Below are 15,833 nucleotides of genomic sequence, written 5' to 3'. Positions count from 1 at the left end.
TGAATTATGCATCCCGAAAGAAGGCATATGCTACAGTATTCAAACGCCTTCCCTGCAAGTGATATCTGCTCATTAGGCTGTGCATCTTGAGGTAAATCCACTCTCTTCTTCCACGACAGGACTAGCATTTACAAAAATACACTCTCCAGGCATCGTGGGCTGTGGTTTCCCCTGAATATACCAAATCGGAGTCGGCTTTCCACTCCTTTTTTAGCACAACAGCGTGTTTATTTAGCTCTTGGCTGCAGCTTTAAAGCCATTTAACGTAGTATAAACAGGAACATTTTGTTTGTAATTTGCTAAATGTCTTACAGCCCGACTGTGTCTCCAATTAGGAACTTAAGGTTCATTTAGTAATTTACATCTGGTTCTCATTTAAGGTGACTTTCCATGACTAAAAGGGACTCAAGAACACTTACAGCTCTCTGGGCCAACCTGTTCTGTTCAAATCTGACCAGCCCTTTTATGTTATAGACTTTGAATTGTCATATATTGTCATCATGAGCTTAGATCCTATACCACGGTGATCGGAATCAGAGCATTCCAAAGTCACAGAGTGATGAGAAATTTAGATGGAGCCTTATAAAAAGTTAAGCCGAGGGTTGCTGAAATTCCGAGGAGCCACGATGCAGGAGGATGGTATTGTTAACTTATTTTCTTCCTCTGCAGGTTCCAGTCAGGGGAAGATAAGTAGCAAAACCCAGCATCACAGCAATACTTGTGTTTTATCCCCTTCCTCCATCTGGCGCCTTTTTTAACAACTTGGTATGCTTCTGAAATGGGTTCTTCATTGTCTTACGAGTCATTAGCATTTAAAACCCCCCTTTGGAATCCCAAGCACTATTTTCTCTGCATTCCAGATTCAGCATTGTCTTCCCAAGTATTCAAATGGAACCATCTCTGAGATTGTGGAACATGCTCAGTGTCTTTGGAGGGAAAGATTCATGAGGGAGGTTTTGTGTTCCTTGAGAATTGTTACCACTTATTTTAGCTTCCTTTTGATTTCTCCTCTTGAAAAGTGTATTTGTGGAACCAAAGTACATACATTTTCTCACTCACTGTGGATTCTAAGAACCCACCCTCCATGCTGACTTTCCACTCCTGCCTGGACTCCACACTGAGCAGGCATGCTATGGAAACACAGTGTTCTATTAGGCATGTTCCTACTGGTCAGCAGAAAACTATTCAATTGTAATCTGACTAATGATGTTTTCCCTTAAATATTGTAAGTTTCTGAGTCCTCAGTTAGTCACTGATACCTCTGTCCATTTCCCCGTTTGTGTTTATATTTGTAGCTGCTCAGTGTGGGCTATTATGACAACAGGGTTTTCAAGCAGCTATAGGACATGAAAGCTCAACCTCCTACCCACACTGCCTACACAATACAAAGCCATCCTGTTGGCTTGTCTAAACTAATTTAGGAGTGTTCCTAATACAGAGCAGTGAGTAGGCTACCCAGATCTGAATATGAAATGAGAGTTAAGTTCAGTTACTTTAAGTTTGAAGCAGCTATTATAGTGTGTTGGCACAATGAGCCAACAGAAAGGGAATGGACGGGTGGTTATGCAGCACATGTAACACTTGAGCATAATTTTTACATTTTTTGGATCTTCAGATCCAAACATGCCTTTTAGACAGGCATGTTTGCCTCACTGGCATCTCCTGCAAATAGTCAGTGATAATCTGCCACAGTACAGCAGAGTGGTGGCTAGACCATAAGATGCCAAGTGCTCTGAATGCAGGAATGGGCCTGAGCCCTGTGTGTATTGTATGTAGTGTTGTAATCCAACCATTTGAGAGTAATGGGCAGTCTGTGTCTTTATTAAGCAACAGTATCTGTAGATGGGTTCCTGCTACATCAACAGGGAACATTAGGCACACCACAAATCATCTCAGGGTGACCTAAACTGCTCATAACACCTTGTTTGGGTAACTCTCAAACCAGTACTCAAATTCTAAAATCATCTTTCAAGAAACATAAGATAGAAGTATTTTCTTAGACAATCTTGGCATAAATTTGTTTTATCCAGTAGATTTTGATTCTGCATGAGTCATATTGTCCAAATATTATATAATTCTATCCTTTATTTATCAAATGCATTTCCCCCCCAACACCTCAACTACCTCAGTAAGTGAGAACCCAGGGGCAGACTATTTTGAATTACTTACTAAGTGAGAAATAAAATGCCAAAGAGAAGAGGGAAAAAGTCTTGACATTATAGTATTCAATTAAAAAATCTTGACTATTACATTGTAACTGTAATGACATCTACTCTGAAACCTAAAGTAGGGAAATGGTAGTACAGCCCCCTTTTGAAATGGCAGTTGATAATAGTAGTTCGAATCTCTCTCCTCTCACTGTCATATGCATGTGTATATATAATCTCTCTCATGCATATATTTGTGATCTCTCTCTCTCTCTCTCTCTCTCTCTCTCTCTCTCTCTCTCTCTCACACACACACACACACACACACACAATTAATCTTATACAGCTAGGTAAATGTTGAAAGATATTTTAATATTCTCCTCTTGTTATATTAAAAATACAAATCATCACTGCAATAGAATCAGTGTTTGAAATTTGTCTCTTTACACTTGCTGCCTTTTGGAATTAACTGTTTTTGATTGTATGGACACTATTTTTTTCCTCCACCGAAATAAAGAGTACAGACAGTTATTTTTGTGTTGGAAATGCAGTGAACAGCTCCTGGGCTGTGAAAAGTTTTTATAACTGTCTATTGAAAACCCTGGGTTTGAATGTAGGGAAATCGTAGGGCAATTGGGACCACCAAGACAGTAAGGAGGAAAGAAAACTAAATGTTAGCCTGAGAAAGGTTTGTTTGTATGTTTGTTTTTTGAAGGAGCAGAAGGCAAGGCAGAACCATGTTGATGGACAAGAGTTGGGTGTACAGTACCTGGGGAGAAGGCACTTTCTGGAACTTCCTCCAGGAAATTTAATCTCAGTGTGGAAGGGGACAGGGGTTGATGCTCAGGACTTTTCCAAGAGTACAGGAGGAATAGCAGAGCAGCACAATAGGTAGGCATGGATGTGACATTTTTCAGAGACTAGGGACAAGGGCTGGGCTCTCTCATCCATGTGTGCGTTGAACATCATTCAGCAATTCCCTACTAACTGGAGGGAAGATATCTTTACAGTTCGACCCTCAATGGGAAACCTCATCTAAAATCTGGAAGGATGGAAGATAATTGATCTGAGTTAGTGACCAGCTAGAAACTACCTCCAAAATCCTGAAATAATCATTAGGTTTCAACTAGAACTATACAATACAATGTTATCTGCTCACATGACTACGTTAATAGAATGTACAGAGTTCCCACAGTATGTTTACCACCATTAAAGGTGTACTCTTTAGCAGTCCGTACTTGGTAGAGAGGTCTTGTTGACATTCTCTCTGCCTGGCAATCTTAAAGATAGAAGAAAATGTGTAGAAATTTCAGGTCATGAAATATAACTGACTTATAGTAGAGGTGTGGGGATGGGAGGATAATTGACTTACAGTACAGGCATGGGGAATGGAAGTTCTGTTTCTTAGCATCTGGTTTAATCATTGCAGCCATCACTGCTAAGAGTTCGTCAGGAAGACAACTTTAAGTTAGATGGCAGGTTCTCCTCATAGTAGCTATGTCCAGGCTGTGTAAGCATAGAGAGATCAATAGCATAGTGGAGACCTATTTGTCTTACTTACTGCCAAATCTACTATGTCTGGACAGTGCTTGGCAAATATATTCTCAAAAATATTTGTCAACTAAATAAGTGAACTTAATTTTCCTGACAATTTTATAGATTTTTGACAAGTCATTATAGACTTGTGAGTACTGAGTTGAATAAATGCTATAACCTAAATGTCTTTCAGTAGTATAAATCCCACTTATAATACATATATATGTGTATATATTAAACTAAGATTCCTCTAAAGCACATACATTTTTCTTTTTCTTTTTAAAGTTCCAATCCACTCCCCACCACATTTATGTGTGTGTGTGTGTGTGTGTGTGTATGTGTGAGAGAGAGAGGGGAGGGCAGGGGAGGGAGAAGATCTGTATGGCCCTGTGCATGTCAAGGTACATGTGTAGTGGTTACAAGACAACTTCAGGCCTTCCATGTTGTTTGTATCCTTGTTGGTCTCTTCTGTGAATGCCAGGCTAGCTGGTCCATGAGATCCCAAGAATTTCCCTATCTCTGTTTCCATCTTACTGTAGAAGCATTATGATTATCAACATGGTATCATATCTGGCTTTATTTCTGCCTCCATCTTAGAAGTTCTATGATTACAAACACAATATCACATCTGTCTGTATATGAGTGACATCACATCTGGCTGCATATGAGTGACATCACATCTGTCTGTATATGAGTGACATCGCATCTGGCTGTATATGAGTGACATCACATCTGGCTGCATATGAGTGACATCACATCTGGCTGTATATGAGTGACATCACATCTGGCTGTATATGAGTGACATCACATCTGGCTATAGGCCTGTGTTTTGAATGCAGGCCTTCACACTTGCACAGCAAGTGCTTCACCTCTGTTTTTAAATATACTTCCCTGGTCATGGTGAAGAGCCATAAATATTTCTATCAAGAGTGAAATGTGACCCTGATATATGATGAGTGCAGAATTTTTTATTTCATAGTAGCTGTGGTTATGTTGTCATGTTGGTAATTTATTTATCATGCTTATTTAATGTTGTGGCAATAATTTATGTAGAATTGCAACAATGGCCATCTAGCCTCTAGTTAGACACAGGATTGGTATTGCTTCTTTACATGGGTAAGCTCCATCTATTTTCTGAAATTTTACTCCTTAACCTCTTCAAGGTCTCCCAGGTGACTCAAGGCACTGCTGGGCATGTGTCACATGGCCTTCCCTAAGCATGGCTCTCATTCACACGATGGCCATCTATAAAAAAAGAAAGGGAAGTCAGCCATCTGGTCCCATTTAACCCAGCCTGGAAACATGGGCTAAATATACGTGCAGGGTTGGATAACATATACTGGTGGTCTTTAGGGAAGAGCCAAGGATAGAAGCTCTGACACTTGAGGTTCATTTTGCAACAATCAAAAAGGGTTTGATGACAACAGGGTAAATAATGAGTGCTGAAGAGATGTAGTGTGGATGATTTTCAGAGGAACTTTTAGTCTATGCTCACACTGGCAACATTAAGAATTGATGTAATCCTGGCTGGGGTATGTGGAAGTCCTTCCCAAAGTAGCTACATTGGATAAACTTTGAAACAAGGAAACTATCTTGCTACTTATGGAGGAGTATAATGGGAGTACAAGATTAAGGGTCCTCTGTTAGAGTCTGATTCAGGAGGGAACACTTTCCAAGTCATAGTCACATTATCTGACCACTTTCCTTGATGCACACTGAAGCTTTTTTGAAGCCCATAATACTGTCTGTGATCAAGTTGATTCCATCAATTTTAAATCCTTCTTACCTGTTTCTGCTCTTCTCCAAGGCCATCCCACATTGAAGCCACAATCTTAGAGACTTCACCAAAAGTAGCATTTGGATTTTGGCCCTTGATGGCAGCCTGAGTATCACGAAAGAACAAAGCATAGGCTGACACAGGCTTCTGGGGTTCATTGGGGTCCTTCTTCTTCTTCTTTTTGGGAGTTTTGGGTTTTTTTCCCATATCAGAGGCAGGCCGCTTCTCTCCACCATTGATCTAAAATAAAAATCAAGACAGAGTTATGGAGGAACTGAGAAATCAGTGGCTGAATCATATTGCTATTCTTCCTTGACACAGACACAAAATGCCTTCCAGACAACCCCCCACCCAGAAATATTTCTGTAAGAATAGAGGGAATGCTGTTGTGGTTTTACACATAAATCTTCATATGTTGTTACAGGGTAACATGCTCAATGGTAGAATGCTTGTCCAGCATGCTCAAAGTCTTGTATTTGATCCCTAGTACCACAACACAACAAAAAAGTACAAACAAAAAGACAATGTCAGCCAGGCGTTGGTGGTGCACACCTTTAATCCCAGCACTCGGGAGTCAGAGGCAGGCAGATCGCTGTGAGTTTGAGGCCAGCCTGGTCTCCAGGGTGAGTGCCAGGATAGGCTCTAAAGCTACACAGAGAAACCCTGTCTCAAAAAACCAAAAAAAAAAAAAAAAAAAAGCAAAAAAAAAAAAAAAGACAATGTCTATAAGTCACATGGTCTCTGTATTCATCCTTTTCCTGGTTCACTTGACCTAACTCTAACATTTTTGTTTCCGTTTGTAATTTTTGCTGTTTATGCCATGCCTAGCTGGCATTTCCATGGCCTTGCCTCCCATCTATTGTAGAAGTGCTGGGGTTACAAACATATGATAATATATATGCCTTTTCATGAGTTCTGGGGATTTGAACTCAGGTCTTCACACTTGTCAGCAAGAACTTTACTACTGTTAAATGCTACTCTTTGTCTCCCTTCACCCTTTCTCTTTCATTGTAGCTTTGTCAGCAGCAACCTTCTCTTGTAGTGATCTTATTGGGCTTGCTTTCTTCTGTGGAGTTTGGACTTAGCTTCCTAAATGACTTTAAATATTATGTCAGCATGTCTAACAAAGTCAAATGGTTCTTGATTTTATCCTGGGTTGATGGATGTGGTTGGGGGTGGGAATCCAGCAATGTTTATTGTTTAGAGAGTAGACAGCTCTAGAACCTGGGTAGCTGCTCTCCAGTGGAACTTCTGCAAAATTCTGAAAAAATTGATAGCAAAATTCTATAGTTTATACTGTCCTATTTGGTTTTCACGAGCCACATGATGCTAAAAAATGCTTAAATGAATGACATTAGATTGTATTCCTTTTCAAATTCAACTAGAAACAAATACCCAATGGCTAACATATTGAAGACTTTACCCCCAAAATATAGATTCCAGAAATTTCTAGAACAACTTAGATTAGCATTTTATTATATTTAAAAATAGATTCAGTCTTTCTCCACTGTTCTGAGATTATTTAAATAGTTATTTTGACAAAATCAGAAAAGCTACACTGAGTGTGCTTAAGGCACCTACACATGAATAACATACTTGTTGCTAAGTAAAGATAATGTCATTCAGTGAGGATCATGGTGAGGATTTCTTTCCAGCTCTAAAGTGGTATGACTTTATAGGATTATTTAATATTGCTACCTGTGAAGACCCCTGTTCATAAGTGCCTGTCCCACTGACCTAAGTCCTGTTTACATGGTCTCCCCACAGTGGGCATTCTCACAGATGTTCTGACCCTTATCTTCTGTGGCTGCTCTGTGCTTTTCCTACATGTGGATAGTGTATGATTTATTCTCATAAAGTGCATGGTGAGGCGTGTGTATAAGATAACTCCCACTGTGCAGAGGACACATACTCAGTCAAGAGTCCTATGGACATATCAGAAGACATAAGTTCAAATATTCCTTTAGTTAACCATCAGCTGTGTTATCTTTCTTAAAGTAATTTTCCTAAACTCCTATCTTTTTACCTTAAATTAGTTTCAGATCTATTTTTTTACAGTTACTGTAATGTACATATTTATATATCTGAAAACTCCAAAAAGCATATTTGAATGCAAATGATGAAACTTTAAAAATTAACTCATCAAAGAAATGCAAAAACATCATCTTGTTTTTGAAAACATGAAGTCAGTTTAAAAGATTTGCTCAAGAACCAATAAGAAACAGAGAGAAAAGTCTTATTGAATTCTTTGGCTTTGTTTTCAATTGAGAAAGACAGAGACTTGAGAATGATAATTAAGATGACAATTAGCTATTGACAATTTATGGTTGCTGGAAGAGGGACAGCTGATTTTTTACAGGGATTTGGTACCTGAGTGGCTATCTATGCTCCACTCTATGGTTCTATATCCTTGTACATACAGGTAGAACTTCTTGGAATTAGTGGGTTTCAAAAGGGTAAAGTTGGAAGTTGTGCTGGTTTGATAAGAATGACCCTAGTAAGCTTATATATTTGAATGTTTAGTCACTAGAGAGTATAACTGTTTGGAAGGATTATAAGGTTAGCAGGTGTGGCATTGTTGGAGGAAGTATGTCACTGGCAGTGGACTTTGAGGTTTCAAAAGCTCATTCTAAGCCAAGAATCTCTCCCTGCTGTTTGTAGATCCAGAATATAGAACTCTCAACTACATCTTCAACAATAATGCTGCCTGCAGGCTGCCATGCTTCCTGTCATGATGATGATGGACTAACCTCTGACACTGTAAGCCAGCCACCCCAATTCAGTGCTTTCTTTTATAGGAGTTGCCTTGGTAATGGTGTCCCTTCACAGTAACAGAACAGTGTCTGAGACAGGAAGGAAAGTGAGGGAGGGGACAGGAGAATAATTAGAGGGGAGAGGATGGGGAATTAATCACTTTACATTATATGCATGTATGAAAATTTTGAATAATTAAGAAAAGTTCTGCAAAAAATATAGAAGTTGGTTACTCCAAAATTCTCTACTCCAGGAGATGAAAGACCCCCATAAAGACACAGTGCTCCGAATCAAACTAAGATATTGTAGAGTAACACTAGTCTGTAATCTGAGGGGTGAGTTTATGAAACTTCCCCCTATAATTCTATCAAAAGAGAAGGTCATCAAATATGGCTGCATGTGGAGAAGCTTTTAACAAGTGCTCTGATACACCTAGGCACAGGATGTTGATCTTAGTCAAAACATCTCACTCAATTCCATTTTACTACCTGACACATAAATATACTGAAAGACAAATCAGCTACCCTTTTTCTGTCCACTAAGACTACACATGCTCATATTTTTCTCTTTTTTATACTCAAGTCCTCAAAGCACTTTTTTTGTGCTGGCTGTGCACTGTGTCTTATCATCACTTCCTGGTGCTTCCAACTCTCATAGCTTTTCATAAAGTTACCAGTGCCTTCACTGAATAACCCAAATTCCCTGGGAATGCATGTCTTGCCCAGTTTTAGGACATTAGCCCCTGGTTCTTCTCTTATTTTGCTGGTCTTGCTGGTTTCAGAATAATCATCTTTGGCTCATCCTCCCCTACATGGCCATTCTGTGGTAGCATGCTTTGCAGCATTCTGTGCTGCAAACTCTCTTTGTTTAGGAGTCTTATAAACTCACAGGTTTCCATTACCATTTGTGTTTGGGTGATTGATAGGTCTGGACTTCCCTGATTTGACATGCATATAAACAACTATTATTTGATGTCATTATCTGAAAATCTTAGTGATATCTCAAACTCATCAGGCTCTTGTAATTCATTTGTTGTGTTACCTAGATTTCCATCCATAGCATGCAACAAACTTCTAACTATACAACAATGTGCACATGGTTGCTATGCTTTTTTTCTAACTCAAGTGGAAGTGATACCAGGTAGGGTCAGGTCTAGTTTTGCTTATACTAGCACTTATGTGGTTCCTGAAACACATAGTAAGTACTTAAGAGTTGCTATAGTACTAGTAAATAAAGTAATATAAAATAATACTTTGACAGGAAGGATGAATGAATGTAAGTATAAATGGTTCTTGTTACAGGAAATTACTCACAGATTTGCCCGAACACTTTAAGATAATAAGCAAATATACAGTAAAAGAAAAAACATGGACAGGTTTTATTTTAAAAGTATTTGAAATACTACTAGCAATTCCTTTGCATAATAGGATGTATCTTTGTGATTTTATTTTTATAGTTTGTTATAATGTCTAATTTTATAAATAATCATATACGTTCATAACAATACAATCCTTTTGGAAAAGAATAACAAAACAGTAAAACAGAAGAATGTTAAAATTGGGTGTGTGAGCCACCTTTCCTGGATAAGTGCAGTTATCACCCCTCATCAAGAAGTCTCTCTTCACAGCAGATCAGCACAGAAATCCATAACTGCATACAGTGCAGAGATCAACAGATCATGGGCAACCCACCCCCAACAGACACATTTACATCACAGCTCCTGCATCTATGGCTCAGAGGACATGGAGGAAGAAAGGGCAGAGAGTTTGTAATAATGGCAATATCAGGAAGTCTGCCATAAAACCGTCTTTCCTAGAAGTAACTGCATAAACAAGGCCAGAACAATGGCTATTTCAATGGACATGCTAATGGAGATGAGAAAAATTTCTCAGTGTCCTGCCCCTAGGCAAAGAACTGTAGGCAATTAATGACTTCTGGGAAAAGAAGAATTAGCCTATTCCCCAGGGATGAGCCTCTTATCACTTGTCCAATGCAAAGCGGTCAGCTCTCAAACTCAGCAAGTTATATTGATATATTTGTGCATACCCATATATACATACACATGCATGTATGTAATAATAATCAGAGGGAAAGAGGCTATAAACTTGAGAGTGAAGGGAACATGGGGAGACTAAGAAGGAGAGCAGCTAGAAGGGGCTGGGGGGAGAAAGGTAGGAGTAAAGTGATGTAATTCTATTTCAATTAAAAGAGTATTAACAAAAAATAGTATTAAAGATGGAGTAGTCAAAGAAGACAAATATTCAGCTATGGATGACTTCTTAGAATATGGCGTGCATCATGGCCATTCCAATAAGCAATGCTATAGTATACACTAAAAATTTGCTGAGAATATATTGTAAACATCCTCATTAACAATAAAACAAACAGAAAAAAAACACTAACAAAAAACCAAAAATAAGTGACCAGGTAAGATAAATCGGTGGGTGTGTTAGTTATCTTGGTTATAGTAATCCTTTCATAATGTACATATATGTTAAATAACCGTGTTGCATACTTCACTTATCATTTTGTTTGTCAATCATAGCTTAATAAAGCTACAAATAAAAGAGGTGTTTTGACATTTAAGAGGATATTTTATCAATGATGGGAATAATTAGAAATGGAACAAAGCACAGATAAGTAAATGCTTATTCATAGAGAATACTACCTATATCATTTAAAAATGTAATTAAAATAGTAACTATTGGACAAGTTGAAATAGCTACAACTGACAGCTATATCAAGCTTTCCAGAAGATAGTCAAATGTCAAGAGATAAATCTATCATGTAACATGATTTTTTTTTTATTAAAGGATTTCCCCAAAACAATTTAAATAATTTTCCTTCTCCAACCCCAAGAACTCAGGCTCGTCTCATTTTTAAGCTGGTTTTATAATAATTCTTCTCATTGTTTCATAATAATATTCTATCTTTTTTAGATGACTGATGTGATAGTTTGAATGCAATTGGCCCCCAGAAGCTCACAGGGAGTGGCACTATTAAGAGGTGTGGCTTTATTGAAGTAGGTGTGGCCTTGTTGGAGGAAGTGTGTCACTGTGAGAGTGGGCTTTTAGGTTTCCTATGCTCAGGAGACTGCCCAGTTTCTGAATCTATTTTCTGTTGCCTTCTGATCCAGATGCAGCCGGCACTATGTCTGCCTGTGAGCCATCATGCTCCACGCCATAATGATAATGGACTAAACTTCTGAAACTGTAAGCTGCTGCCTCAATGAAATATTTTCCTTTTAAGAGTTTCTGTGGCCACAGTGTCTTTTCACAGCAGTGGGAACCCTAACTAAGACACTGAACAAGGAGAAGAATCTGTAACAAAAGAGGCTCAGTGATGTGGACTGTAATATAGACTATAATTTTGAAGGGACGAAAAGCACATTCTAGGAAACCCTAACTATCTAGCAACCAACCATTCAGTTAGCTGTCTGAGGGGATTGCAGACTTTCTTGGCTTGGTATGTAGAGTTGGGCAGGGCACATTTTGTCTTCATGTCAGTTTTGTTTAATAGAAGGAAGCATTTCATGATCTCTGCCTCCATAGAGAAGATACAGGAGACACAATCCATGTGCCTCCGGGGTATTCCTCTGAATCTTTGGTGATGGATCTGACATTCCTGAGAAACAGAAAGCTGTGAAGCTGGGGTATTACCCCACCCTTAAAGACAGGTCACTCATATCAGTACATCATCCTTGTTTTTGCCCTAGCTGAGCCAAGAACATACCCATCTTTCAGTTATCAGCATGGCAAGCCTTCCCTTTAGAGACATACTCAAGTCACTATTGCTCAAAATTATCTGCCATGCAAGAAGGTACATGAGAGGACCAATCTAAACCATAACCATTCACTACTCATTCCAAAAGATTCACGTCCTTCCTTCAATAATTAATCTAGGCCATCAAAGCTATCTTGTGCTGTATTGTTCCAACTACTCATAAAATTGCCTGGATGTAACTCAACTGTACTTTGAAATAATGCCCCATTTTTCACTATAGACATACATGAAGGGGAAAAGCAGTATGCATGAAATATCTTTGCTTTTATAAAAACAAAAATGCATTTTAGAGAGCATTGCTTATTATGTGGTTCAGTGAGATGATTATTTCATAGACATGATGGCTCTGCTTTTTAGGATATAATAAAACAGAATGAAAATTCACTGTCATGGCTTGATGTCTTCTGTATTCTAGTACTTGGGCAGTGATTGCTAAAGATATTCGCCTCACAAACACAAGGCACAGTCTTCTGATGTGTGGTTTGTATTGTCACCACTTTCCATATATAAGAAACATGCAGAAATGAGTGACCCTTTCAAATCCTGCTTAATGAGCTGGGAATTTGTAAGGCCCACTTCCCAGTGGTAGCTTTGTTTCTCATGTGAAAAGCAGGTGCTCACTGTCCATATGCAAAGCTTCCTTGGAAAGAAGCATTACTTCAATTTAGAACCACTTACATGCCAATAATGGATTGTATTTTGAAAAGTATTTTGACCACAAACTATTCAGAATGAGCATAAGGATGATGCCTGTGGTTGAGGTGAAAAAATTAGCTAAATGGATTTACAGTATGTCCCTCAGTATTGTCTGGATTTTGGCTTCATACATTTATGAATGGAAGAAGTACTAGGTCATATATCTTATATGACTATCTCATAGAACTTTCTAGAATGATAGGTATGTTTTCTGTCATGTCCACAAGTTCTATGTAGCTACATATCACTGTAGATCACCTGCATGAAGCTGGTACAACTGAGCATGTTCATTAAATGTAAACCTAAGCAGCCATTGGTGATGAGTGGCTATTACATTGGATGGCACAGAAGTGTGTACTGAACACTATTCTAGAGTATTTATCAACTTACTGAGATTCTGTAACAAGAGAGTAAAATTCAATTCCATTGTATTCCATTTAGATCAGGAGAAACCTTATTATGCACAAGAAAAACTTCCAAAGAAGAGAGGCACATTGAGAATAGGAAGTCTTATGAATCTTGGTAGCCCTTTCCACTATGTGGTACCTTTCAGTGACTCAACATTCATTTCTGCTTTTATATTCTACAGACTGGACAAAAGTCTATCATTACAAAGCAAAGATTTGAAGTACATTTTAAAATTGTGTGAAAATGAGAGCTACTAACAACATGGTTAAACTGAAGCACGGGATGTAGCCTTAATTACCTATAGAGCTATTTCATATTTGATTAAAGCACTATTGAATAAATACATTCAAAATACATATATCCTACTCATAAGCAAATATTACACAAAACATTTCTTACATTGCATGTGCTTCCTGTAACTTAACTTAGAAAAAGATGTATTTATCATAATTCTACACTCTTTAGGCTTCTGACAAGCCACCACCTGTCATGTATTATCACTTAGATATAATGGTGCTTTTAACTTACCTATTACAGGGAAATAATCTTTTAATTTAAGAGAAGCATGTGCTTGAATATTGCTTGGAGACTACTTCCTGACCTAGAGTATAAGACTTTAGAAATATCAGGGAAAGGGAACCCAGGGTGGGGCTTTGTGTTGGCCTTGCTTAGTATGCAAAACACCCAAGGTTTAATCCTTAGCAACACACACACACACACACACACACACACACACACACACACACACCAAGGAAAGAGAATCATTGATAGTGAAGGATCTCTGGAGAAGTTAGAAATGTCTATAAGCATATTTAAAATAAACTGCCATGGTCCCAAAGCCTTTAATGGAGCCAGGAGAGCTCTTTAATGCACACTATCTTGCAGTAATCGCTGTGGTTTAAAATAGATTTTAATCAAGCATCATCTGCATAACAGGCTGAACAACAGCATAGGACTTCCCTTATAATCTTATCATATGGAGTAAAGGTTGTAAAATCTTCACCACAGGGATGGGGCACACCACAGCACTTTTGTGATGTCCTGTTTCTAAAAGTGAGCATTCCACTGCTTAGGTCCATTCTCTTTTCTTTCTGAGCAGTGCCATCTAATCCCCTTATGAGAATAAATTCAAATAAGTACGGGGAGTGAGCCATCTTGTTACTGCAAAATCAGCAAGCCTGTAGCACTTCTTTCATTTTACAGTTGGGTTTATTATCATCATTAATAATACCAGCAAATTCAATGACTCAACACATCAATTATAGGAAAGCATGTACAAAGGGCTTTAGGTTTGAAAGGATTCACAATCATGGGATAGGACCAGCTTGTAAAGCGAATTCATTTTTAAGGATCTTTGATTCTAAAATAAAGCAAAAATAAAACCCTGCATATTTTTTGGATGAGTTTAGCAAAGACACTTGGTAGCTTTATGTGAAATATAAACTGTGGGCTACTGTCCAGAAAAACTATTCCAAATTGAGAAAATGGTTGGTTATAATTACACATACCTACTAGCTTTTTGTGTCAGTCTTTGGGATCCACTGGATCTTAGCTAAATCTGTCTGAGTAGAGCAATATGTTTACTTCTTATTCCTCTGTACTTGGGCTCTGCCTTACAAATAACACAAGCTGTTGAGGTAAGGGCCTGAGGAGGTAATGCCAGGTGGCCAGGCTAAGCCTCATGTTATTTTTATTCCATGAGTTATCAAATGTGCTCAGTCATTTAGAATATGTCTAAGAACACATGCTCTTTGAAAATACTACATCTTAGTATAATTTGAATTTATTTTAGAAACAGTCATTGGACAGGCTGAATTTTAGCATCTTTCCTGGTGCTGGGTTTTTATGACTACCATTGATGAGTGTGTGTGTGTGTGTGTGTGTGTGTGTGTGTGTGTGTGTGTGTGAGCACATGGATGTGTGTGCATGTGCACATACCCATATAGGTGTGTCAATGGATCTAATGACATCATTTAGCATATGGAAGAGGAGAAGGTCAGAAGACTGTCACTTGAGATTCCAGGAGTTACTCTCTTCTGTGTGCCCCTCAACTGTAAGTGACCTTGGGTGATGACAGAGTATATAGGAAGTGGAAGACTGAATGGTAGAGCTTCACTGAGGTTCTTACACTTTGTGGAATGTGATTTGTGGTAAGATAGTTATTTGGGGCGTCTTCCAGACTTTTATAAGTGTAATCTACTCATTTTCTTTAAATAAACCTAGTTAGTTAACTTATTGGTTCATTAAGTTGGACTTTTATGGAATCTTTGGTTTGTTAGTTCCCTGTCTGGAATGAGTAGATGTTTATTTGTCACTCTCAGTGTAAAGTTAACAGAAGAATATATACATATAAAAATGAACGAAGAAAACATTTACTAATTTGGTTGGCATGAATCTAAGAACTTTGGTGAAATCATACCTATTATATCATATCAGTTGTTGATAAGTAATTGTACAATAAAAATGTCAATATGGAAAATGTCTGACTTTCAAGTGCTAATTTTAAATATTATGACCAATTTCTTGATAAAGTGGTGTGGCATTTTGTTCTATCACTGTTTAGCTTTATTTACTGCATATAGAAGACTGTCTAGAATTTTTACTGCAGTCTAGAAGTCTCTTGATTCTAGAACATTGCTAAAAACAAACTACTCTGAAGGTTTGTTTGCTATCATAGTGACTCACTCTAGTGAGTGGATAAAATATGTGAAGGATACTCATGAAGAACCTGC

At 38.1% G+C, this 15,833-nt stretch overlaps 1 protein-coding gene across 1 annotated transcript in view; it reads right to left on the bottom strand.

Annotated features, from left to right (window-relative positions):
- The window catches only part of Tox (thymocyte selection associated high mobility group box), a 296,617-nt gene that overhangs the window by 26,365 nt on the left and 254,419 nt on the right, over window positions 1–15,833 (bottom strand). Inside the window, exon 5 of the mRNA XM_027398895.2 lies at window positions 5,470–5,700. Coding sequence (XP_027254696.1) covers window positions 5,470–5,700 — 231 coding nt within the window. The remainder of the gene's footprint in view (window positions 1–5,469; window positions 5,701–15,833) is intronic.

Source organism: Cricetulus griseus, chromosome 2 (assembly GCF_003668045.3).
Source record: "Cricetulus griseus strain 17A/GY chromosome 2, alternate assembly CriGri-PICRH-1.0, whole genome shotgun sequence".
In the NCBI taxonomy this organism is placed as follows: domain Eukaryota; kingdom Metazoa; phylum Chordata; class Mammalia; order Rodentia; family Cricetidae; genus Cricetulus; species Cricetulus griseus.
The sequence above is the reverse complement of the archived record's forward strand: the minus strand, read 5'-3'. Positions and strand labels throughout refer to the sequence as shown.